The following is a 26188-nucleotide window of genomic DNA, read 5'->3' as shown; positions in this document are numbered from 1 at the left end:
GTTTCTCTTAGAGCTCTCCTTTTTCTTCCCAAAGCCACCAGGACATTTCCTGGGAAAGGGGAGGTTGACTCTGCCTTTTACTGCAGAGGTGACTGCACGTTCTAGTACCAGCAGCTAATCCCCCAGTAGATTAGGATGGTGGTGTGGACAGGGGAATGGAGACCTTTTGTGGGTTGGATTGGAGGTGGGGGTCTGGGAAGGAGGAGGAGATAAGGTGAACAAGAGATTGATGTTTCTTTTGCTAGGAAAGAAACTCAAAACAGAGTAAGAATTAGAAGAGATATCTTTTATTCTAGGATCTTATTCTATACAAAAATCTTTTTCTTCAACCTAAGTCAGTATTTTGGATTTTAAAATTTAGGGAAATAGAGGTTCTTGTGTTTAAAAATATGTATTTATATTATAATACATGACATTGAGTAATAAATTATGAATTACATACAATTATGAAAACATTTAATGTTAATAAAGGCTGAATTTTTTCCCCCTAGGAGGACATACAGTCACTTCTGTGTATTGAAAAGTTGTTGGGTCAAGTTAGAAGCTGTCCCGTGAAATATTTCTAAAGTGACATTCATATGGGGCTCTGAGGACTCTTAAGAATATTGCCTGAGAAATGTAGAGTATCAGGGAAACACTGTGGGTCTGGATTCTCTTACTGTAGACCAATAGCCTTACCTACATTTTCCCACAGGGCCTTAGTGAATGCCTACCAGTCACACCCCACCCCTGGAGTTCAGAAGGTTGGCATCAGCCTCTTCTTTACTGTTGTGGATTACGTCAGCGATGAGACCCAGCGTCATCCTCCCACAAGGCAGTTCTTTACTTCATGCATTGAGATCTTGGGACAGGTAAGGTTATCCTGTGTTTTTAGCCTTATTTACATATGATGAGTCCCTACAGTGTCCTCATTAGATATAGGCACGGTTGACTCCACACTAATATTATAGGTTCAGAGTCTTACCTAAGTCAGAAGCCCCTTTGAATTGTTGACTTCTCAAGATGTCGTTAGAATTGTTGGTATGGAATTCTGCTTTTCATACAAGAGATATTAAATTATTAATATATGTAAGTCTCTGGGGAGACATCAGATTCTATCTTATGCTGTTTCTGGTAACAGTGGTATTACCAAAGCTCTTTATTGTTTATAAAATTCTTTTTGATTCATTATTTTATTTCACCCTCGCAGTAACTCTGTGTGATTGATAGCATTCCCATCTTAAAGATGAGAAAACTGGTCTCTAAAAGATTAAGTGACTTGCCTAAGGAATACAGTGCTGGAGCTGGTGAGTGCTGGAGCTGAGAGTGACCCCAGGTCTTCTGACTCAACATTCCGTGCTTGCTCCACCTGTCCATTGCTGCCTCCCAGTTGCTAGTCACCATTTATTTACTTATTTGACCTACTGTTAAATATATGGATATTTAACAAAGGCAAGGGCATTGTATCCATGCAGATTTATGAAATGTGTCATAAAAGCAAGAAATGCCACTTGCTGGAAAACATATAAATACTAATTAATCATGTACTCTCACCCAAATTCAATTAAATAAGTACCTATTTATTTGGATACTTATAGGGAGGTGATACTGAGCAGATATTAAAATAGATGTTTTAGAATAGATTTTTGCCTGATTATAAAATTGTTGAATGCTTATTGTAAGCAATACAGACAGCATAAAAAGTATAAAGAGGGGGCGGAGTCAAGATGGTGTTCTAGGAGGATGCGGAATTTGCGTCTCCTCACAACTAGGGCACCTACCAGGCACCAGAGGGGGACCATGGACACCTAAGGGGATGGGAGGAACCCCCAGTGACTGGGTAGGACGTGGGACGTGGGGGGAGTGCAGGGGGAGGAGAAGTGGAGGTGGGATGGGAGTGGTGTCCCTGAGGGGCGGCTGGGGGAGGGGAAAGGGGGGAATTGGGGAATGATTGGGAGGGCAGAGAATCAAAAGGGAGCGTGGCCAGGTTTCCCCTGCCCACTTAGGACCCCAGGAACCTGCTGAGATCCCGGGCCTGATCTTCTGCTCACCTAGGCCCCCTCCAGCCACGCGGGTCCTGAGGGAGTGGGAGGGAGGGAAGGGGGAGCAAAAGTAAAGGCCAGAGCTCCGGGACCGGCACCCCTGAGGGGTGGCTGGGGGAGGGGAAGAGTTCCTACACCCAGAGGGACCCACCCACAGTTAGGGGTACAGCGGCGACGGGGGAGACCCTGGGGGAGATGGTGGGGAAGGGGCATGAAGGAACGGAAGGGAACGGGACCAGTGCTTTCCCTGTCCACTTAGGCACTGGGAAGCCTGTTGGGCTCCCGGGCCTAATCCTCTGCCCTCGGAGCCTTCCTCCTGCTGTGCAGAGCCCAAGCCCCGCCCCTACACCCCCACCCAGGACCCCACCTCTGCACTTGGAGAAACCCTCCAATGCTCTCGGTCTAAACCCCACCCACACACCCTCACCCAGGGCCCTACCTACAAACTCCAGAACTCCACACTCCACAGGCCCTCCTTTCCAGGTGCTGACTCTCCCCTTCTGCGCAGGTCCTGAGCAGAGGCCCCGCCCCACGCTCAAACGTCACCTCCCACCTGCCTAGGTCACGCCCCACCCTAAACCCCACCCCTGCCTAAATTCCACCCTCCCTAAACTCTGCCCCCATAGCCAAGACTTTATTTATTTATTTCCTCTTTTAGATTGGGGTTCTGTTTTACCTTGTTGATTCATTGTTGTTGATTCTTTTATATTCTTATTTTTCCTAATAAATCTTTCATTTTTCTATTTTTCTTTTATTCTTTGTTCTTTGTTATTGTTCTCTCCTTTGGCTTATTTCCCCCTTCCCCCCCACCACCCCCTGCCCTTTTTTTTTTTTTTAGTTTTTTTTCTTCTTTCTTCTGTTGTGGTTTTATTTTACCTTGTTGCAGTTGTTTCAGTTATAGTTTTATTTTTCCTAATGTAATTTCTGTCTTTCTAATTCTGTTTTGTTTTTTATTCCTTGATATTGTACTGCTCCTTTTTTTCTTTTTTCTTTTTTACTGCTCCACAAAGCTTGTGGGATCTTGGTTCCCAGGCTGGAGGTCAGGCCCGAGCTCCTGTCGTGGGAGCTCCAAGTCCAAACCACTGGACTAAAAGAGAACCTGAGACCTCAGGGAATATCAATCGGGGTGAGGCCTCGCGGAAGTCCTCATCTTAGCACCAAGACCCAGCTCTATCCAACTGCCTGCAAACTCCACTACTGGACATCTCAGGCCAAACAACCAGTAAGACAGGAATACAGCACCACCCATCAAAAAAAAAAAAAAAAAAAGAAACAACAAATAAATATGTTACAGACGAAGGAGCAGAGTAAAAACCTACAACAACAAATAAATGAAGATGAAATAGGTAACCTACCTGAAAAAGAATTCAGAGTAATGATAGTAAAAGTGATCCAAAATTTTGGAAACAGAATGGAGAAAATACAAGAAACATTTAAAAAGGACCTAGAAGAACTAAAGAGCAAACAATCAATGATGAACAACACAATTACTGAAGTTAAAAATACTCTAGAAGGAATCAATAACAGAATAACTGAGGCAGAAGAACAGATAAGTGAGCTGGAAGATAAAATGGTGGAAATAACTGCCAGGGAACAGAATAAAGAAAAAAGAATGAAAAGAGTTGAGGACGGTCTCAGAGACCTCTGGGACAACATCAAACACACCAACATTCGAATTATAGGGGTCCCAGAAGAGGAAGAGAAAAAGAGAGGGTCTGAGAAAATATTTGAAGAGATTATAGTTGAAAGTTTCCCTAACATGGGAAAGAAAATAGTCAATGAAGTCCAGGAAGCGCAGAGGGTACCATACAGGATAAACCCAAAGAGAAACACGCCGAGACGCATATTAATCAAACTATCAAAAATTAAATACAAAGAAAAAATATTAAAAGCAGCAAGGGAAAAGCAACAAATAACATACAAGGGAAGGGAATAGCAAGCAGTAACATAACAAACAAAGGAATCCCCATAAGGTTAACAGCAGATCTTTCAACAGAAACTCTGCAAGCCAGAAGAGAGTGGCAGGACATATTTAAAGTGAGGAAAGGGAAAAACCTACAACCAAGATTACTCTACCCAGCAAGGATCTCATTCAGATTCGATGGAGAAATTAAAACCTTTACAGATAAGCAAAAGCTAAGAGAATTCAGCACCACCAAACCAGCATTACAACAGATGCTAAAGGAACTTCTCTAGGCAAGAAACACAAGAGAAAGAAAAGACCTACAAAAACAAACCCAAAACAATTAAGAAAATGGTAATAGGAACATACATATCGCTAATTACCTTAAATATAAGTGGATTAAATGCTCCAACCAAAAGACATAGACTGTATGAATGGATAGAAAAGCAAGACCTGTACATATGCTGTCTACAGGAGACTCACTTCAGACCTAGGGACACATACAGACTGAAAGTGAGGGGATGGAAAAAGATATTCCATGCAAATGGAAATCAAAAGAAAGCTGAGTAGCAATTCTCATATCAGACAAAATAGACTTTAAAATAAAGACTATTACAAGAGACAAAGAAGGACATTACATAATGATCAAGGGATCAATCCAAGAAGAAGATATAACAATTGTAAATATTTATGCACCCAACATAGGAGCACCTCAATACATAAGGCAAATGCTAACAGCCATAAAAGGGGAAGTCGACAGTAACACAATCATAGTAGGGGACTTTAACACCCTACTTTCAGCAATGGACAGATAATCCAAAATGAAAACAAATAAGGAAACACAAGCTTGAAATGACACATTAAAGAAGATGGACTTAATTGATATTTATAGGACATTCCCTCCAAAAACAACAGAATACACTTTCTTCTCAAGTGCTCATGGAACATACTCCAGGATAGACCATATCTTGGGTCACAAATGAAGCCTTGGTAAATTTAATAAAATTGGAATCGTATCAGGTATCTTTTCTGACCACAACGCTATGAGACTAGATATCAATTACAGGAAAAAAACTGTAAAAAATACAAACACAGGGAGGCTAAACAATATGCTACTAAATAACCAAGCGATCACTGAAGAAATCAAAGAGGAAATCAATAATTACCTAGAGACAAATGACAATGAAAACATGATGACCTAAAACCAATGGGATGCAGCAAAAGCAGTTCTAAGAGGGAAGTTTATAGCAATACAGTCCTACCTCAAGGCACAAGAAAAATCTCAAACAACCTAACCTTACACCTAAAGCAGTCAGAGAAAGAAGAACCAAAAAACCCCAAAGTTAGCAGAAGGAAAGAAATCATAAAGATCAGATCAGAAATAAATGAAATACAAATAAAGGAAACAATAGCAAAGATCAATAAAACTAAAAGCTGGTTCTTTCAGAAGATAAACAAAATTGATAAACCATTAGCCAGACTCATCAAGAAAAAAAGGGAGAAGACTCAAATCAACAGAATTAGAAATGAAAAAGTAGAAGTAACAACTGACACTGCAGAAATACAAAGGATCATGAGAGATTACTACAAGCAAGTATCTGCCAATAAAATGGACAGCCTGGAAGAAATGGACAAATTCTTAGAAAAGCACAACCTTCTGAGACTGAACCAGGAAGAAATAGAAAACATAAACAGACCAATCACAAGCACTGAAATTACACTCTGATTAAAAATCTTCCAACTAACAAAAGCCCAGGACCAGATGGCTTCACAGACAAATTCTATCAAACATTTAGAGAAGATCTAACACCTATCCTTCTCAAACTCTTCCAAAATATAGCAGAAGGAGGAACACTCCCAAACTCATTCTGTGAGGCCACCATCACCCTGATACCAAAACCAGACAAAGATGTCACAAAAAAAGAAAACTACAGGCTAATATCTCTGAACATAGGTGTAGAAATCCTCAACAAAATACTAGCAAACAGAATCCAACAGCACATTAAAAGGATCATACACCATGATCAAGTGGGGTTTATCCCAGTAATGCAAGGATTCTTCAATATATGCAAATCAATCAATGTGATACACCATATTAACAAATTGAAGGATAAAAACCATATAATCTCAATAGATGCAGAAAAAGCTTTTGACAAAATTCAACACCCATTTATGGTAAAAACTCTTCAGAAAGTAGGCATAGAGGGAACCTACCTCAACATAATAAAGACCATATAGGACAAACCCACAGCCAACATTGTTCTTTTTTTTTCTTTTTTTCTTTTTTTTTGCGGTATGTGGGCCTCTCACTGCTGCGGCCTCTCCCACTGCAGAGCACAGGCTCCGGATGCCCAGGCTCAGTGGCCATGGCTCATGGGCCCAGCCACTCTGCAGCATGTGGGATCCTCCCAGAGCGGGGCACCAACCCACGTCCCCTGCATCGGCAGGCCGTCTCTCAACCACTGTGCCACCAGGGAAGCCCCAGCATCGTTGTTAATGGTGAAAAACTGAAACCATTTCCTTTAAGATCAAGAACAAGACAAGGTTGCCCACTCTCACCACTATTTCAACATAGTTTGGGAAGTGTTAGCCACAGCAATCAGAGAAGAAAAAGAAATAAAAGGAATCCAAATCAGAAAAGAAGAAGTAAAGGTGTCACTGTTTGCAGATGACATGATACTATACATAGAGAATCCTAAAGATGCTACCAGAAAACTACTAGAGCTAATCAATGAATTTGTAGAGTAGCAGGATACAAAATTAATGCACAGAAATCCCTTTGATTCCTATTCACTGATGATGAAAAATCTGAAAGAAATTATGGAAACACTCCCATTTACCATTGCAACAAAAAGAATAAAATACCTAGGAATAAACCTAGCTAAGGAGATGAAAGACCTTTATGCAGAGAACTCTAAGACACCGATGAAAGAAATTAAAGATGATATAAACAGAGGGAGAGATATACTATGTTCTTGAATTAGAAGAATCAACATTGTGAAAATGACTATACTACCCAAAGCAATCTGCAGATTCAGTGCAATCCCTATCAAACTACCAATGGCATTTTTCACCGAACTAGAACAAAAACTTTCACAATTTGTATGGAAACACAAAAGACTCCGAATAGCCAAAACAATCTTGAGAAAGAAAAATGGAGCTGGAGGAATCAGGCTCCCTGACTTCAGACTATACTACAAAGCTACACTAATCAAGACAGTATGGTACTGGCACAAAAACAGAAATATAGATCAGTGGAACAGGATAGAAAGCCCAGAGATAAACCCACACACATATGGTCACCTTATCTTTGATAAAGGAGGCAAGAGTATACAAAGGAGGAAAGACAGCCTCTTCAATAAGTGGTGTTGGGAAAACAGGACAGCTACATATAAAAGAATGAAATTTGAACACTTCGTAACACCATACACAAAAATAAACTCAAAATGGATTGAAGACCTAAATGTAAGGCCAGATACTATAAAACTCTTAGAGTAAAACATATGTAAGACACTCTATGACATAAATCTCAGCAAGATCCTTTTTGACCCCCCTCCTAGAGAAATGGAAATAAAAACAAAAATAAACAAATGGGACCTAATGAACTTTAAAAGCTTTTACGCAGCAAAGGAAACCATAAAAACGAAAGCACAACCCTCAGGATGGGAGAAAATATTTGCAAATGAAGCAACTGACAAAGGATCAATCTCCAAAATATACATGCAGCTCAATATCAAAAAAACAAACAACCCAATCCAAAAATGGGCAGAAGACCTAAATAGACATTTCTCCAAAGAAGATATACAGATTGCCAACAAACACATGAAAAGTTGCTCAACATCATTAATCATCAGAGAAATGCAAATCAAAACTACAATGAGGTATCACCTCACACCGGTTAGAATGGCCATCATCAAAAAATCTACAAACGGTAAATGCTGGAGAGGGTGTGGAGAAAAGGGAACCCTCTTGTACTGTTGGTGGGAATGTAGATTGATACAGCCACTATGGAGAACAGTATGGAGGTTCCTTAAAAAACTAAAAATAGAACTACCACATGACCCAGCAATCCCACTACTTGGCATATACCCTGAGAAAACCATAATTCAAAAAGAGTCATGTACCACAATGTTCATTGCAGCACTATTTACAGTAGCCAGGACGTGGAAGCAACCTAAGTGTCCACTGACAGATGAATGGATAAAGAAGATGTGGCACATATATACAGTGGAATATTACTCAGCCATAAAAAGAAATGAAATTGAGTCATTTGTAGTGAGGTGGATGGGCCTAGAGTCTGTCATACAGAGTGAAGTAAGTCAGAAAGAGAAAAACGAATACCATACGCTAACACATATAGAATCTAAAAAAAAAAATGGTTCGGATGAATCTAAGGGCAGGACAGGAATAAAGACACAGGCATAGAGAATGGACTTGAGGACACGGGGAGGGGGAAGGGTGAGCTGTGACAAAGTGAGAGAGTGGCATGGACATATATACACTACCAAATGTAAAATAGATAACTAGTGGGAAGCAGCTGCATAGCACATGGAGATCAGCTCTGTGCTTTGTGACCACCTAGAGGGGTGGGGTAGGGAAGGTGGGAGGGAGACACAAGAGGGAGGGGACATGAGGGTTTACATATGTATATAGCTGATTCAGTTTGTTATACAGCAGAAACTATCACAACACTGTAAAGCAATTGCACTCCCATACAGATGATAAAAAAAAAGTATAAAGAAGAAAAATTTCTCACAATCCTCATCTCCTGGAGATATTGGTTACATAGCTAACATTTCATTAGTTTGTCTTGTGTATCTATGTCTATTAGTTTATGTGTGTATATGTAAAAATACACAGTTAATAACTAGCACATGCTGTTTTATAACCTGCTTTTTTCATTCAAACGCATGTTTTAGACATTATTCTTGATAATAAATACAGACCTATATCATGGTATTTAATATATAGTGTTCCATGGTATAGATATATTGTAATGTATTGAGCCAGTGCCCTCTGGATGAATATTTAGGTAGGTTGTTTGTTTTGCTACAGTAAGCCTGAGCTAAATATTCTTACATATCTTTGTGAAATTATTGTGCTATTTTTCCTAGGATAATTTCCTAGAAGTATGATTGCTATGTCAAAAGGATTAGCATTTGATGTATATTGTTATACTCTCCTCCTGGGAAGTTTGTACCTATTTACATTATAATAGCAGGGTTTGAGTTTATTATTCTCCATATTAGAACTAACATTAGGAATGATCATTCTTTATAAGTCTTGCTAATCTAATAGGGGAAGTGGTACTTTGTGATTATTTTAAGTTGTATTTCTTTAAGTACTTGTTCAGTTGCCTGACTTTTCAAATGATTATTGGCTGTTTAATAATTTTTTTGTGTGATTTTTCTAGTATTGTCCTTTGCACGTTTTCTGCTGGAGAGTTTCTTGTTTTTTGATTGTTTTGAAAGAGCTCCTCGGAATGCTAACCTGGTATCTGGAATGTGCTATAATTTTTCTACTTTGTCATTTTTCTTTAATTTTTTGATGCTTTTTGCCTTATTGAAGTAAAAATTTTTATATATTCAAATCTATCAGTCTTGTCCTTTATTATTTCTGCCTCTGGTCAAGCTTATCAAAGCTTTTCTGACTTTGAGGTTATTTAAATATTCACTTATATTCTAGTACTTTTAAACATTAGAACCAAGTTACAAGAAGGTGAGGTTATCTTGAGTGTTTATTAGTTGTGAAAATTAGCTTTTTAAAAGTATTAAAAGCACATCTCAATAAAATGTGTAACCTAGAAGTTTTTTTTCTTGACGTAATGCAGAATCACTTTGAATACTTAGCAGTCATGGTGGGTACATTGCAAATTTCCAGATTCAGATTATCCTAATATTTTAATCTTTTAAACATTTTCTTTGGTGTGTCCAAATGAAATGAATGGATTATCCAGAATTGTTAATATCACTTACATTGGAAGTGACAGGTTTATCGATGTTGATTTTACATTTCTTTTGATTGTTTCATATTCTCATTTAGAAAAAATTCTATTTGCCTTATGTACTATTCCTTAAAACTTGGGTGCTTAAGTAAAAGTTGGGGAGGGGAGAATTTAGTGACATTTTCCCTTTTTAATTCTTTCAAGGTGTTTATAAGTGGCACTAAATCAGAATGCAGAAAAGTCCTTCAGACCATTCTGAAGAACAGAAGGCTCTGCTCTCTCTTGTCTCCTTTCTTCACTCCCAACGCTACGCCTGCGGAGTTCATACAGCTGTATGAGAAAGTGGTGAAGTTTCTGAGTGAGGACAACAGTGATATGATTTTCATGCTGCTGACCAAGGTGAGCTGTCATTCAGTCCTGATGTTGTCATTGAAATGTAGATACTGCTGTTGTTTCCCAGCTCCACAGAAATGCACGGCCCTCGGAGCTCTGTCTCCAGGTGGACTGGAGACTGACAGGCCGTTTTCACATTTGATATCATCTTCAAATAGCATCCCAGAGCTGCTGCTTCTGGGGGCGCTGATTCTGTTATATAGGACAGTCTTACTCATGTAGTATAAAAAGGACCAGCTCCCAAACTCCCTTTAAAAACTTCATACAGTTTTGAAATATTCATAGTAATAATTTAGTACAGCCTTCTTTTGAATGTATGCCCTAATTGTGTTTGATAATTGAGTTGTAATATGTCAGAGTCTCTCATATTTAGAATAAGCCCAATCAAAGCAAATTGCCTTTGTTTTATTCCTAATAGAATATTAACTCAGACCAAGGCAATGAATTTACTTAACCAGTTGAGAATTTCAGAGCCTTAGCTATTTTGCCTTCAGTTGTACTTCTCTGACATCTATGAGTCATAAAACCCGGACATTTTTTAGGACCTGGAGACTGATCTCAGTTTGTAATGGGGGAGACCATGTTTTATAGTTTGGGATTCTGGAAGGTGATATCAAATACTCTGAATTTTCACTAACTGATGCACTCTTTGAAACATGGCCATTAGATGGAGATAGTTCCATAAAGTGGCCGCTTGTTTGTGGCACTATGACCAGTGAAGAAGAACTACGAAGTTCTGATCCTTGTGTTGTAGGGAAAACTTACCAACAAGATTTTTAAATTGCAAAAAAGCATGCAGGGCTGAGAAAACTGCCTCTGCAATCCCAGAGACTGAAGTATAGATAAAGGCATAATGGTACTTGTCAGTTACTGAACTGCCTAGATTCTTTTAAGTATATAAATTTTAGTTTCAATCTTTATAAAAAGCTAAATGCTAGGTAAGCTTTAACTTTCAAACTAAATTTGCACATAATTTGCTCTATTTCAATTAATTTTCTAGTATAAATAAAACTTCTTATTTCCTTTTCTTTTTAGTTCGATCTTAAGCAATGGTTAAACGCCACTAAACCTCCTCTGTCTGATCGTACCAGGCTTCTGGAGTCCATTCATTTGGCACTTACTGCCTGGGGCCTTGAACCAGATGAAGATATTTTGATGCCATTTAATCTTTTCTGTAAGCACTGGACTTACCTTCTTCTCTACCAGTTCCCTGACCAGTACAGTGACATTCTGAGGCTGCTGATGCAAAGTAAGTGCCTTAATTGTGACTGATTAGATCACAGTGAATGTTTAATATGACATTTACCATTCTACAGATGTCATCCAAAAATGTAAAAATAATGCAAGTATGCAGGAGTTTAGAATCACTAATCTTCACCCAGAGTGCTCAATGAACAATGCCCAAAAGGTTGCTGTCTGTAAAAATGGTCAGTTATTGTCCTAAATGTCAGAATGGACCCTAATTGGGCAGGACAGCTCTTAGACATTGGGGTTGGAGTCATGCACCCACCTGTTTACCTTGACTTTGCAGCTGTCCTGAACTGGGGTGGGCCTGCTTACTCTGGTGACTATAGATTTGGGAAGAGGAGGAAGTTGCTCCTTTACAGTATGCTTAATATGCCAGTTGGTTTCTCTATAATTCCAAAATGGTGGATAAATTTAGTCTTTTTCCCCCCTAATTTTTTGACTCTTGGTTTTTGCAAATGAATTTTATCCCTGTATAATGATACGCTGTATTTATATTATCCAAGAGAAAGAGAGCAGCATTAAATTTTCCAAATTCCCACTGTTTCTGTCCCTCTCCTGCAGTTTTCCATCAGAGTGCTGGAGATCAGAGGAGAAATAAAGAGTGTAGGCTTTTTTATTTTTGGAATTTCACTAGGCAGGAATTTTATTGAAATTTGAAAAATGAGATAGTATTTACTTTTTTCATGTAAACTTCATACTGTTTATAGATGTAATGGAAAACTAAATTTTGCTTTATGTCAAATCTTTGTGTTACATCATAGAAATAGTATAATGAATAAGTTAATGATCTTATGTATTGGACTACCTGAAGAATACTGAAATGTATGGTCTCATTTTCAAAGCACTACAAAACGTTCATTGTTTCCTATAGAGGCAAGTTGCAGGATGCGTGGAGAATGGTGGTAGGGAAATGTACTTGTATAATTATTTTTTCTTTTTTTTTTGCGGTACGCGGGCCTCTCACTGTTGTGGCCTCTCCCGTTGCGGAGCACAGGCTCCGGACGTGCAGGCTCAGCGGCCATGGCTCACGGGCCCAGCCGCCCCGCGGCATGTGGGATCTTCCCGGACCGGGGCATGAACCCGTGTCCCCTGCATTGGCAGGCGGACTCTCAACCACTGCGCCACCAGAGAAGCCCTACTTGTATAATTTTTAATGCATATTTGCATAGCTAAGTTTTGCCCTAAATTTTCAAAACTGGTTAAGCATATATTGTGGTGTTTTTCCCTGAAACCTTTTAAAGAGAGTATAAATTGTTTATATAGGCAACCATTGACTTGGATTTAGCAGGAAATTTTTATTTCCCAGGAAAAGTAATTCAGTTACAGGCTTAAGAAAACACTACCACCTCTGTCAGATTCCATAACCTCCAGCCTCCTGGTTTCCATCCCTCCCTGGCCACCATATCGGTGTTCCCAGGGCTTCATCCTTTGCTCGTCTGATTTGCCCTGGGTGAGCCCATTGCAGTTTTCCCTGGCTTCACTGACATCTTCTAGGCGTGCATAACTCCACACCTGTAGCTGTGTTCCAGGCCTCTGCCCTAAGATCCAGACCGCAGTAGCTATTGGGACACAGACCCTCCACTGTCCCCGAGGTACCTCCCACCCACTAGTGCAGCTGACCTCATCATCCTTCCCCTCAGACCAGCCCCTATGATGTTGGCCTAGTTGATCCTTGTGCCACCTCCGGGGGGAAAGGACCTGAGGGCGTATAATTCCTGTCCTCTGGGAAGTCAGTTTTGCAGGTAGAGTGCTGGTTGGTAGTCTCTACTTTTGCATACTGTTTCTGTGTTGCTTTAGGTTTTGCCTGGTGTAGGAGTGGACTTTTAGGGGCGAGTAAGAGACTCCTTCTGAACAGAGCCTAGACTCTGCAGTTGCATTCTGCACCGTGGGTCCTTTGTTGTCTCTCTCACATTGTCCAGCCAGGAAAATGGCACCTTTACTATTCCCCAGTCAGGGGCTGGTACGTGGGAGTCCCCCCGCCCCAGATTGCAGCTCAGATGGCTCGGCTGTGCTCACTACCAGTAGGGTTACCAAGAGTACAGAAAGTCAAGTGTCCATGTGGACAGATCTTTTAAGAGTTTCTCTTAACTTTGATCTCTTCACAACAGATTTTTTTTTAATGTTTTTATTGGCGTATAATTGCTTTACAATGGTGTGTTAGTTTCTGCTTTATAACGAAGTGAATCAGTTATACATATACATATATCCCATATCTCTTCCCTCTTGCATTCTCCCTCCCTCCCACCCTCCCTATCCCACCCTCCCTATCCCACCCTTCTAGCTGGTCACAAAGCACCGAGCTTATCTCCCTGTGCTATGCGACTGCTTCCCACTAGCTATCTATTTTACATTTGGTAGTGTACATATGTCCATATATACACTACCACTCTCTCACTTTGTACCAGCTTACCCTTCCCCCTCCCCGTGTCCTCAGGTCCATTTTCTAGTAGGTCTGCGTCTTTATTCCCATCTTGCCCCTAGGTTCTTCATGACCATTTTTTTTTTTAGATTCCATATATATGTGTTAGCATACGGTATTTGTTTTTCTCTTTCTGACTTACTTCACTCTGTATGACAGACTCTAGGTTCACTCACATCACTACAAATAACTCAATTTCGTTTCTTTTTATGGCTGAGTAATATTCCATTGTATATATGTGCCACATCTTCTTTATGCATTCATCTGTCGATGGACAGTTAGGTTACTTCCATGTCCTGGCTATTGAAAATAGACCTGCAATGAACATTGCATCACAGATCTTTATGATTTGTTCTGGATTTTTATTTAATACTCATTCATTCGTAAAGTACATGTGTTCTTTGATTCAAGTTGAAAGTTAGTTTGTGAAGGATGCTGACTTGCTGTCCTCTGTCCCTGCCTGGTAAGGCTCTGCTGAGCAGCTGCTGAGCCCCGAGTGTTGGAAAGCCACCCTAAGAGCCCTGGGCTGCTGCGCCCCAGGCTGCCAGCAGGGGGCAGTTTCTGCTGAGACCTCGGTGCTTCAAAGCTCTCCGGATGTTCTCTTGTCAGACAAGCAGGTGTGTAGCTCTTGGTCTCTGAAGTTTTTGTGCATTTCTTTTCCATTTCCTTTTAGTTTTTTTTTTTTTAATTAATTTATTAAAAAAAATTTTTTTCTTGGCTGCGTTGGGTCTTTGTTGCACGCTTGGGCTTTCTCTAGTTGCAGCGAGCGGGGGGCTACTCTTCCTTGCGGTACGCGGGCTTCTCATTGCGTTGGCTTCTCTTGTTGTGGAGCACGGGCTCTAGGTGCGCAGGCTTCAGTAGTTGCGGCACGCAGGTTCAGTAGTTGCAGCCTGAGGGCTCTGTGGCACACAGGCTTCAGTAGTTGTGGAGCACGGGCTTAGTTGCTCTGTGGCACGTGGGATCTTCCCGAACCAGGGCTCGAACCTGTGTCCCCTGCATTGGCGGGAGGATTCTTAACCACTGTGCCACCAGGGAAGCCCTGTATGTTTTTTAAACAACTGGGAACACATTTAAAATTTATATCTAACAAAGCATCTTTTTATCTCTAAGAGCCCTGTGTTTTCCTTTGTCAGTCATCTCCCATTCCCTCTACCCCCACCCGCCTCCTGTGCCTGGAGCAGCTTTCTCTCATGCCTCAGAGTCTGATTCTTGCCTCTCTGTTCAGGAACAGCCCAGCCCCAGCCCCTCTGTGTACCTTGCCTCCCCGCCTTAACCCTCCTGCTTCACTGGCTCCTTCGAACAGGTTTTCACACAGTGTCCCACAGAGCTCTCAGCTTCATCAATTTTATATGATGTGGGTCCACATGAATTTAGTTGAAAAAATGGTTCTTTTGCTTTAGAAAAGGAGTTTGAAATCTGCTGATTTACTTTTCATATGCTATATACCTTTGCAACTCGATACAAAGTCAAAGCCCTCCGTCACAGTCTCCTGTAGTATTCTACTGAAAGTAGACATTCACTAAGCATTTTTTAAACTGGTCATTCTTTTCCAGGTAATGGAGACTATACAGTGGCTCTCAGACTTTTTTTATAAGCTTCGGTTATCCACGTTGGACTTTAAAAGTTTTGGTTTATTCTCAAAATGGAGTCCTTACATGGCAGATATGAAGACACTCTTGGGCTACCTTGTAAAAAGACTGCTTGACTCAGAAATGGCCTGCTTGGCCCAAGATCCATCTGCCAGCAGCAAAGCAGGTAATATGCCTTTAGTGCAACATGGAGCTTAGGTGTTCTGACCTTCCATTAGAAGAGACTTGAATAGACACATTAAGAGATTTAAAACTTGGTGATAAATCTGTATATCTGAGTGTCATGAAGAAGAAATAGGAAATACAGAGTACAAGTGTGAACCCATATATGTGTCATACCTATATTCACTTACCAGTGGGTGCTTGCTTCAGCTTGTTTCTGCTTCTCCTTTGTAAGGTGAAGTACAAAGAGATAGGTTTCAGTCTCCAATTCTTTCTTCCTATTATTTATCTCATTAAGAGTGTTTAAGTTTTTATTTTTTAAAAATGCGTGTTTTAAATTTTCCATGACGTGTTATAATAAAACTTCTTCAATTTAAGGAATTTCATTGCAGCAAATGAAAACTGAAACATGTTTAGTTATATTAAATATGTTGTTTGTATATCACCATAGGTTTATGAATATACAGATGATAAGAAGATTTTCTATATAGTTATCAATGATCTTGACAAAGGGTGGACTTGTTTCTTCTTTTTCTTAATTGAAGTATAGTTGATGTACAATATTATATAAGTAACAGGTGTATAATATAGTGATTCACAATTTTTAAAGGTTGTACTCCATTTATAGTTATTATAAAATATTGGCTATATTCCCTGTGTTGTACAGTATATCTCTGTAGCTTATTTTATACCTAATAGTTTGTACCTCTTAATCCCCCACCCTTATATTGCCCCTCCCCCTTCCCTCTCCCCACTGGTAACCACTAGTTTGTTCCCTATATCTGTGAGTCTGCTTCTTTTTTGTTATATTCACTAGTTTATTTTTTAGATTCCACATATAAGTGGTATCATATAGTATTTGTCTTTCTCAGTCTGACTTATTTCACTTAGCATAATGCCCTCCAAACCCTCCATATGTTGCTGCATATGGAAAATTTTCATTCTTTTTTATTGTGTGTATACGTGTGTGTGTGTGTGTGTGTGCCACATCTTCTTTATCCATTCATCTGTTGATGGACACCTAGGTTGCTTCCATATCTTGGCAATTTTAAAAAATGCTGCTATGAACATTGGGGTGCATAATATCTTTTCGAATTAGTGCTTTTGTTTTTTTTTGGATATACACTCAGGAGTGGAATAGCTGGATCATATGGTAGTTCTATTTTTAGTTTTTTGAGAAACCTCCATACTGTTTTCCACAGTGGCTGCACCAATTTACATTCCCACCAACAGTGTACAAGGGTTCCCTTTTCTTCACATCTTCGCCAACATTTGGTATTTGTGTTCTTTTTGCTGATAGCCATTGTGACAGGTGTGAGGTGATATCTCATTGTGGTTTTGATTTGCATTTCCCTGATGACTAGCAGTGTTGAGCATTTTTTCATGTGCCTGTTGGCCATCTCCATTTGATGGGCTTGTTTCTTGTCTCTAAAAATTTTGCTTTGTTTTAGTGCTAAGATCCCTACACTCAGTAATCGTCCAGCTCTTTAAGCCATGGATACTGGTTTTAGAGGACAATGAAAGGTAAATAGTTTTTCTGATATTCAAATTTCTTTGAAATTTATAGACTTAAAGTTCTGATGGTGTTTTGGTCCAGCTGATGATTCACAGATTTGATTTTAAATTTAGAGAACGCTTCTTTACAAAGTAAACTTAAGACATTTTCTGTTTGTGGAATTGTTAGTCTGATTGATCAAAGCTATTGATTTTGAAGCAAAACTGGACACTCATTTCCAGTTTTCCACAATAAAGAAGTTGAATGAGGTTGGTATTTAATTTCAGAAAAACGGATGTTGTTCTCCTGAATTAGGTTTTGATAATATAACACTGCAAAATATGAGGCTAACTTGATTTTACCTAGGTAAACCTAGTATCAGTTATTTTTTGGAACTAAGTTGGCTTTCAAATTACTGGGTGGGAGTTGCTCTTTTAACGTGAACTCTGCAACTAAATGAAAGCATTATTTCACAAGCATTTAAAACAGAGGTGTTGAGCTGTCCGAATGCAAAGAGTTGCCTTACGAGTCTTTTTTCCTCTAAAAGCATACAAACAAAAGGTAGATGTCCAGAGTTCTGTAAGAATTACACAGTATATATCACAGTATTTAAAGTGTTTTCATAAGTATGAATTAATCTGATCCTGAGATTCAGAAAACTTGAATGTCTTGCTCAAATCCCACAGCTGGTGAGGGCTAGACTGGGACCAGGGTAGAGCTTTGACCCCCATGTCCAGATTGTTTGTATCATCCAGGCTGCTTCAAGAGCCCATTGAGGAAAACAGAAAAAGTTCTGGGTCTTTGCTTTTCCCAGAGGGCTATCCTTAGACAATCCACAAGCTTCAGGATTTTGTGGTGACCGTGAGACTGCTTACCATAATTTAGGCTTCCTGTCTATTTCCAAGAAGAACTAATGGAATTTATTTTTATATTGAACTTTCTATACCAGATTCAGAAACTAAAAATTTCATATAAAGAGTTTTTCCTTTGGTTATTTCCTCTCTGTTCATTTTTGACCATCTTTTTTTACATGACTTTTCACCCCCCATGCTTTAGGTAGAGAAAACTGTCTTCTAAGGCATTCGAAATGTAACCAAGATACACAAGGGATGGGTTTACGGGCATAAATTGGATGTGTTGTAAAAGGTGTTAATTTAATAGTTATTGAGATAGCACACTTCTGAAACTTAATTACATTGGAATAAAGGTTAGGAAGGAAAGTAAATAAAATTATATGATTGATATTAAAAGCTACAATTCACCTCCAGGAATTTACAGTCTTTAAAGTGCTCTAAATATGTCTTAGGGCTACATAACACAGTTTTCTAGGACTTAGGCAAACCCCAGACTCTGGGACGTACAGTAATTTAATCATAGTGTTTCCTTTCTAAGTGTGTGTTTCTTTTATTTAAAGCAGCCAACGACATTACCCCTGGCTGGAGAGTGATGCTGTGGTGGCCTCAAGCATCGTGCAGTTGTTCACTGATTGCATTGACTCATTGCACGAGAGTTTTAAAGGTAGGAAGATATTATATCATGTCTCTGGTTAGTTTTCACTTTTCCTTAAGTAATTCAGTTAATCTTTTTCCTCTGCTTTTCTACTTTATTTACTTTTACTTTATTTGTAGGCTGTCATCTTTGACCAAAGAAAGGTCACCCATACAATTATTTAGTGTGAAGTGTGTAACTTATCATCTTTTTCGGGAGATAGTGCTGAGTGTCATCAGTTATGGCTTTCTCTTTTCAAATGTTGTCTTTCCCCCATGGTGACCCTCATTCTATCTTCTGTGACTTTTCACTTTTTTGGTGTGTTTTCTTCTGCTTCATTTTGGGCAAATTCTTTTTTTTTTTTTGCCACACCGAGTGGATTGTGGGATCTTAGTTCCCCGACCAGGGATTGAACCCGCACCCTCAGCAGTGAAAGTGCAGAGTCCTAACCACTGGACTGCTAGGAAATTCCCCTGGGCAAATTCTTGAGATCTGTCTTCCAGCTTACTCCATTCCATCTCTTCAGCTATGTCTAGTCTGCTTTAAAAAAAAATCCATTGAATTTTTCATTTCAGTTTCTAGAAGTAATGTTTGTTTATAAAATTTATCCAGATACTTTTAAAAAATATTTATTTATTTTTTAAAAAAATTATTTATTTATTTATTTTTGATTGTGTTGGGTCTTCATTGCTGCGCGCGGTCTTTCTCTAGTTGTGGCAAGCAGGGGCTACTCTTCATTGTGGTGCATGGGCTTCTCATTGCGGTGGCTCATCTTTGTTGTGGAGCACAGGCTCTAGGCATGTGGGCTTCAACAGTTGTAGCACACAGGCTCAGTAGTTGTGGCTTGCAGGCTTAGTTGCTCCACGGCATGTGGGATCTACCCGGACCAGGGCTCGAACCCCTGTCCGCTGCATTGGCATGTGGATTCTTAACCACTGCGCCACCAGGGAAGTCCCTATCCAGATCCTTTTTGATAGCATCTTCTTTCTTTAATTTAAAATTTCAATTTTTATTATTTTAAAATGTTTAAACATACTTCCTTTCCTTTATGAGCTGTATGCAGTAATTCCATCATCTCAAGTTTCTGTTCAGGGGTGGCTCATGCTTCTATTTGATGTTCCTTCAGAGGCTTGTTTCCTTGTGTATTTTGTAATTTTCTATTGTGAGCCCATATTTAGAGAGACTTTATCTGTGAAAATTCCATGAGGACTAGGATGAGGGTGTATGCCTCTAGAGAAGATCTGCATTTGTTGCCATTTGGCTCTGTGTAATTCCTTGGCTTTGGGTTTCTCACACTACACAGATACATGAAATCAAACCCCATACTCAATTATCACAATCAGCTTTCTTGCCTCCCTGACTCCCAGTCCAGGCTAAGGCAGAGAAGATCCGTTCCCCTCCCCGCTTATCTGCCCTTTCAGTGAGAGTGTAGCCCTTAGAAGATCTTGTTTTCTGTTTCCTTGTGCTGTTGAAAACCCCACATAAGCAAACAGCCCCAGGGCAACTGAGGCTTCCGCATCAGTTTAATACTCTGCTTTCCTAGTCTCTCTGCTTCTGACCTCTTTTCTTCCACTGAATGTATGTAGCTGTGCATTTTCAGAGTTGTTGTATTTTACTTAGTGTATCTAAATGTTTTGTATTGGGAGGCTTGTAAGGATATTAGGTCCACCCAACCCAGATTCTTGCAAGAGCCTCCTAACCTTCCTATCTCATTTCTGTTCCTGCCTATTTACTAGATTGATTTTCGAAAAATTCTGTTTGTATGCTATTATATTCTTATTCAGAAACTTTTAAATGTAATAATGTTTTAGCTCAGCATTCAGATGTGTCTGGCTCAGAGCACTTCAACATGATGTGATGGTTTTTTTATGGAAGCATTCCATTCAGCCATACTGTTCACTCACTGTTCCCTAAAAGTCCTTGGATCTTCCCTCTGCCACTTCTTTGCTTATGCTGATTCCACTACCTGGATGAAGCCTCGGGCCCTTTATATTCTCCTGCATATCTGTTCATGTGCATACATTTCTCTCCTGCCTCTAAACCTTTATAGCACATTGTTGTAGTTTGAATCCTTGGGAAGCAGACGCCATGATGGAGCCAGAATGCTGAGATTTATTTGGGATAATGCCTGTGAAAATAAGAGGGAGAGGAATAAGGGTGCGCAAGGAAAGCCTTCAGACCCTGGTGCAGGCCTAACACCCGTGAAAGGAGAGTAGGAAGAGTCTCAGCCTGCAGGGCAGCTCTGAGAAAGTATTGGCCGGCTGGTTAGGGAGTTCTAGAGTGAAGATTCTTTTTTGAGGATCCTACCTTGGGCGGAAGCAGCCAGGTCTGTGCTTAGTTGTTGGCTGAGGGCTACCTGGGAGGAGGATGGCCTCCACTCTGGTGCTAAAGGTGCTGTGCTCTGATCTGTGGCAAGTTCTGTTTGAAGGGAGATCTGAGTGGTGCACCCCCGTGGCTACCATGTGTTTATGTGGCACTGAGTCCTGGAGTTAACAATATGTCATCCAGTATTTTATATACAATATATATAGTAGATAACATATCAGATAATAGACTATATATTATAATAATATGTATAAATATATATAGCAATAATATATGTGTTATAACATAAAACAATATATCATCCAATATTTTATATATATACAAAAATTGACTTTTTTTTAGTGTAGTTTTAGGTTCACAGCAAAACTGAGCAGAAAGCACAGAGAGTTTCCGTATACCCTTTCCTCCCTGCTCCGCATGCATAGCCCCCTCCCCACCCACTATCACCATCCCCCACCAGAGTGGTACATTTGTTATAGCCGATGAACCTACACTGACACAGTATTACCCAGAGTCCATAGTTTACATTAGGATTCATGCTGGGGCTTGTACATTCTCTGGGTTTGGATAAATGTATAATGATGTGTGTCTACAGAGTATCATACAGAGTAGTAACAGTATCATACAGAGTAGTTTCATACAGTATCATACAGAGTAGTTTCATACAGTATCATACAGAGTAGTTTCACTGCCCTAAATATCCTCTGTGCTCTGTCTATTCATCCCTCCCCCACCCCAGCCTTTGGCAACCACTGATTTCTTTTACTTTCTGCATAGTCTTAGCTCTTCTAGAATATCATGTAGTTAGAATCATTCAATATGCAGCTTTCCAGATGGGCTTCTTTCGCTTAGTATATGCACTTAGGTTCCTCCATGTCTTTCATGACTTGATAGCTAATTTCTTCTTAGTGCTGAATAATATACCGTTGTCTCGATGTACCTCATCCAGCGTTTTTTTTTTTTTTTTTTTTAATATTTATTTATTTATTTGGCTGCATCGGGTCTTAGTTGCACCACGCAGTATCTTTTGTTGCGGTGCGCGGGCTTCTCTAGTTGAGGCACATGGGCTCCAGAGCACACGGGCTCAGTAGCTGCGGTGCTCATGGGCTCTCTAGTTGTGGTGCACGGGCTCTAGAGCACACGGGCTTCATTGCTCTGCAGTTGCCCCGCGGCATGTGGGATCTTAGTTCCCTGACCAGGGATCGAACCCACGTCCCCTGATTGGAAGGTGGATTCTTTACCACTGTACCACCAGGAAAGTCCCTATTTAGTATTTTTAATTGACCTTTTACATATCTGATCTCCTCTTTGTTCCCCCTCCCCCCCCGCCCCCGTTACAAGATATAAACTCTAGGCACAGAAACATTCTTCTTTTTATCTCTCCCCAACCCAAGACTTAGGACAGTGCCGTACTCTGAGTGTCTACTTGATAAAAGTATTTGTTCAGTGAGTAACACATGAAATCCTAATAGCACTCAGTTTTTTTTTTTTCTCTTTTTGGAAAGGTAGACTTCTAGCTGCGTATTCCCATCCACAACATATTTATAGTGAGACAAATATTTCAGCATAAAATTATTGTCACGAAGGCTATTATTTAGTTTCTTAGTATAAAGGGGCAGGCACTCTCACAGGCCTGTGTATATCAAATAAAAAAGTGGCCTAGGAATAGGAGAGTACACAGATAATATTAAGAATTGGCAGCTCAATTCAGAGAGAGGAAACAGAAGAACTGTGCACAGCAAGATGTAGTATTAAATTATAGCCTTTTAGTGAGATCGTCTGATTCAGCTCTCTGTTTTTATTGATGAGAAAAAATGAGGATCTGAAAGCAAAATGGATTCATCTGAGGTCACAGAACTTATTTGTGTCTGGGCTGGGACTAGAGACGCTCGGTCTGGTCCTAAGAGATTACCTCCTAGACATCTTCTCCTACGTATCCATCCTAATTTAAACAAAACTATCTTTTTTATCCATATTTAAACAAATGCTATTCTTCACCCCTGTCTTAAAAGGTTGTTAAAAACATACGTTACTGTTTCATGAGGACTGGGGATTGAGGGCACAGGAATGTTAGCAGTGATAAGTCCACTTATCGTGTGTTGATGCTCATTAGTCATTTTTCAAAAGTCAGTGTTGAGAAACTCCCATCAGGTTTCTGCTCTCGTTGTATGTGGCTCTCTCTTCTTTGACTAAATTCCATTCCTTTGCTTAGAACCAGAAAGTCTGAAAAAAATCTGTTTCAGACTAGATGCTCCTGAGGGCACTAAAGTAATTGATACTCGTGAGGATAATACTGAGTGATTCAGGTCACAGAAGAGTGTGAAATTTGTTTTAGAGTGACTTACTTGAGTGACAGTTAACAGTCTAGTTTTACTGCACCAAGGGTTAAGATTTAGTCATTTGGAACATTTCCTTTTTTTTAAAAAATAAATTTATTTATTTAGGCTGTGTTGGGTCTTCGTTGATGTGCGTGAGCTTTCTGTACTTGTGGCGAGTGGGGGCTACTCTTCGTTGCGGCGCATGGGCTTCTCACTGCGGTGGTTTCTCTCCTTGAGGAGCACGGGCTCTAGGCATGTGGGCTTCAGTAGTTGTGGCTCGCGGGCTCTAGAGCACAGGCTCAGTAGTTGTGGCGCACTTGCTTAGTTGCTCCGCGGCATGTGAGATATTCCCGGACCAGGGATTGAACCCGTGTCCCCTGCATCGGCAGGCGGACTCTCAACCACTGCACCACCGGGGAAGCCTGGCAGGTGGATTCTTAACCACTGCGCCACCAGGGAAGTCCCTGGAACATTTCCTTTTGAGGAACATTCAATTTCTCCAAGGTGCCAAATGAATGAGGTGTCAAATCCATGAGACTGAATTTATGCTGAAGGCAGCAGACTGAAGGGATGCCTAGAGTTGGTTGTGGTTGTGGAAGTGTATTTGAGTTAAAAAGTCATATATTTAGGAGTTTTAGAGAAAAACTGTTCACGCCTGCTATCTCCCTCACACCAGCTGCTCTTTCCAGTTGCCCTAGTAAGTAAATTACCATTCTTTATTATTGCTCTGCCATCACTTTTTTCCCTGGTATGTGAAAATCTTTGAAACTGGGTAATTATTGAGAACGTTAGGTTTTTAGACTTTCAGTTCAAATTTGTGTTTTGTGTTCGTTTACTTGTTTTAAAGATAAACCAAAAGGTCTTAAGCTATATTTTCTTTTTCAATTTTAGATAAGCTCTTGCCCGGTGATGACGGAGCCCTTCGGTTACACCTGATACATTATTGTGAAGCATGTACAGCACCCAAAATGCCAGAGTTCATTCTGTATGCTTTTCACAGTGCCTACCAGAAACTCCCATGGAGGGACCTGCATCCTGACCAGATGCTCATGGAGGCCTTCTTCAAGGTAGGCCCTTTACTCTCTATGTCACAGCCTGGCTTCTTGGTAGCAACCTGTTCACCGTGGGTTTCAGGCCCAGTTGCAGTGGGTGACAATGTGGACCCTGCCCGAATTCTGTATCGCCCAGACAGTGCTTGTGTAAAGCAGCATCCTATGGACATCATTTCACTGTGTTAGTAGATGACTGGACAACATTTACAGAAAACCCAGAGAAAGATTTTTGTCTGTAATATGACAGTCATCCCCTAGATTTCGGTGATATTATCATGTAAATACATAGTTTAATCACTTTGTCACACTCAATCTTGGCGTTTCTGTGAATGCATGTTTTTCTAGGATAGTATCATTAAAACTGCTTCTTGTTAAATGTTCTATTAAAGTAGAATGTAAATCGGTACTCAAACCATTAGTTTCTTTAAGCAGTTATGTAAGGGGATATTAGGTTGTAGGAGACAGAAGTACATTGTAACAACCAGTAATGCATCATAATCATATAAAAGACCTGAAATGGCCTGGAAAAAGTCCCAGTAAGTGTGCGGAGTTTTTGCAGTAGAAGCGATAGTTACAGAAAACAGGTACAGTAGTGTCACTTGCATACCAGTCAGGCATTTCTGTTGTTCTTAAGTTTTTGGTTTAAAAAACCCTTTAATCTTGTCTTAGCTTTTGATGATCATTTCAGTTTATTTGTTCATAGTCACCAGTCATTTGTGTTTACTCATAACCTAATTCACATTTATTATTGAGACACTTTAAGTGCTTTTCTTTAAAAAAAATTATTATTTATTTGTTTATCTTTGGCTGTGTTGGGTCTTCGTTGCTGTGTGTGGGCCTTCTCCAGTTGATGCGAGTGGGGGCTACTCTTCATTGTGGTGCATGGGCTTCTCACTGCAGTGGCTTCTCTTGTTGCAGAGCACGGGCTCTAGGCGCGCGGTCTTCAGTAGTTGTGGTGCACGGGCTTAGTTGCTCCGCGGCATGTGGGATCTTCCTGGACCAGGGCTCGAACCTGTGTCTCCTGCATTGGCAGGTGGATTCCCAACCACTGAGCCACCAGGGAAGCCCCTAAGTGCTTTAATTACTGCAGATCCATAGTTATTTATGACAATTAGTAAAATGTACTGCAGTCTTTTAGTGCTGTAAGTGGAGACCCCACCCACTGCTGCTCTTGTCAGCCACTCCTCTGTAGCTGAGCTCTAAGGAAAGCTGAGGACAGTCATCTTAGTGAAATACAAAGTTAAGAATGATTTTCTAGCTAGGTTTAGCCTATGAGACAGGCACAAAGTAGGTATTCATCATCATTATGAATATGGAATTGAACCTTTGTTTAAAGAGCTGTAAGAGAGCGTTTAAGTAACAGCGCAGCTTTAGCTATATGACAGATTAAATAGATTGGTCTATAAAGGGATGCTATAGACTTTGTATCTCTAGGAGTTTTAGTCTAATGATAGATAACTTTGCCCGGCCCAGAAGCTGGGAAACTTTCAGTTCCATGAGTCTTGCTGGCATAGTAAAGTATGTTTGTGAGGGGGTCGAGGGTGAAGATAGAGAACAAATTATAAAGGAGGATGAAGGGTCATTTTCTAAACGGGAAAATGAGCAAATAGCAGGATATAATGGTGGTACGAATTGGAAGACATGAATCATCAGATTCCACTGATTGCGCGTTTATAAAGGGAGTTGAGCTTTTTAATCTTCTTTTGAAAGGAAAAATTGATAGCTAGCCATGTTTTATTTTAAACAGACTTGAAATAGGCTTATAAGAGATAACTTTGATATTGATTATATACTTTAAAATACATTTGCCCCCCATCCCCGCTATATTTTA

At 40.0% G+C, this 26188-nt stretch overlaps 1 protein-coding gene across 2 annotated transcripts in view; it reads left to right on the top strand.

The window, feature by feature from the left end:
• The window catches only part of EPG5 (ectopic P-granules 5 autophagy tethering factor), a 126841-nt gene that overhangs the window by 80834 nt on the left and 19819 nt on the right, over window positions 1-26188 (top strand). Inside the window, exons 29-36 of one of the 2 annotated variants that reach the window (XM_082641540.1) lie at window positions 695-851; window positions 10073-10267; window positions 11297-11510; window positions 14397-14545; window positions 15482-15683; window positions 17131-17203; window positions 18592-18692; window positions 24197-24372. In XM_082641540.1, the coding sequence (XP_082497666.1) occupies window positions 695-851; window positions 10073-10267; window positions 11297-11510; window positions 14397-14545; window positions 15482-15683; window positions 17131-17203; window positions 18592-18692; window positions 24197-24372 (1267 nt within the window). Of the gene's footprint in view, window positions 1-694; window positions 852-10072; window positions 10268-11296; window positions 11511-14396; window positions 14546-15481; window positions 15684-17130; window positions 17204-18588; window positions 18693-24196; window positions 24373-26188 lie in introns of both variants that reach the window. The other variant, XM_082641539.1, reaches the window with a different exon arrangement.

The sequence above is a fragment of the Mesoplodon mirus genome, assembly GCF_964341445.2.
Source record: "Mesoplodon mirus genome assembly, chromosome: 13".
In the NCBI taxonomy this organism is placed as follows: Eukaryota; Metazoa; Chordata; class Mammalia; order Artiodactyla; family Ziphiidae; genus Mesoplodon; species Mesoplodon mirus.
The sequence above is the reverse complement of the archived record's forward strand: the minus strand, read 5'-3'. Positions and strand labels throughout refer to the sequence as shown.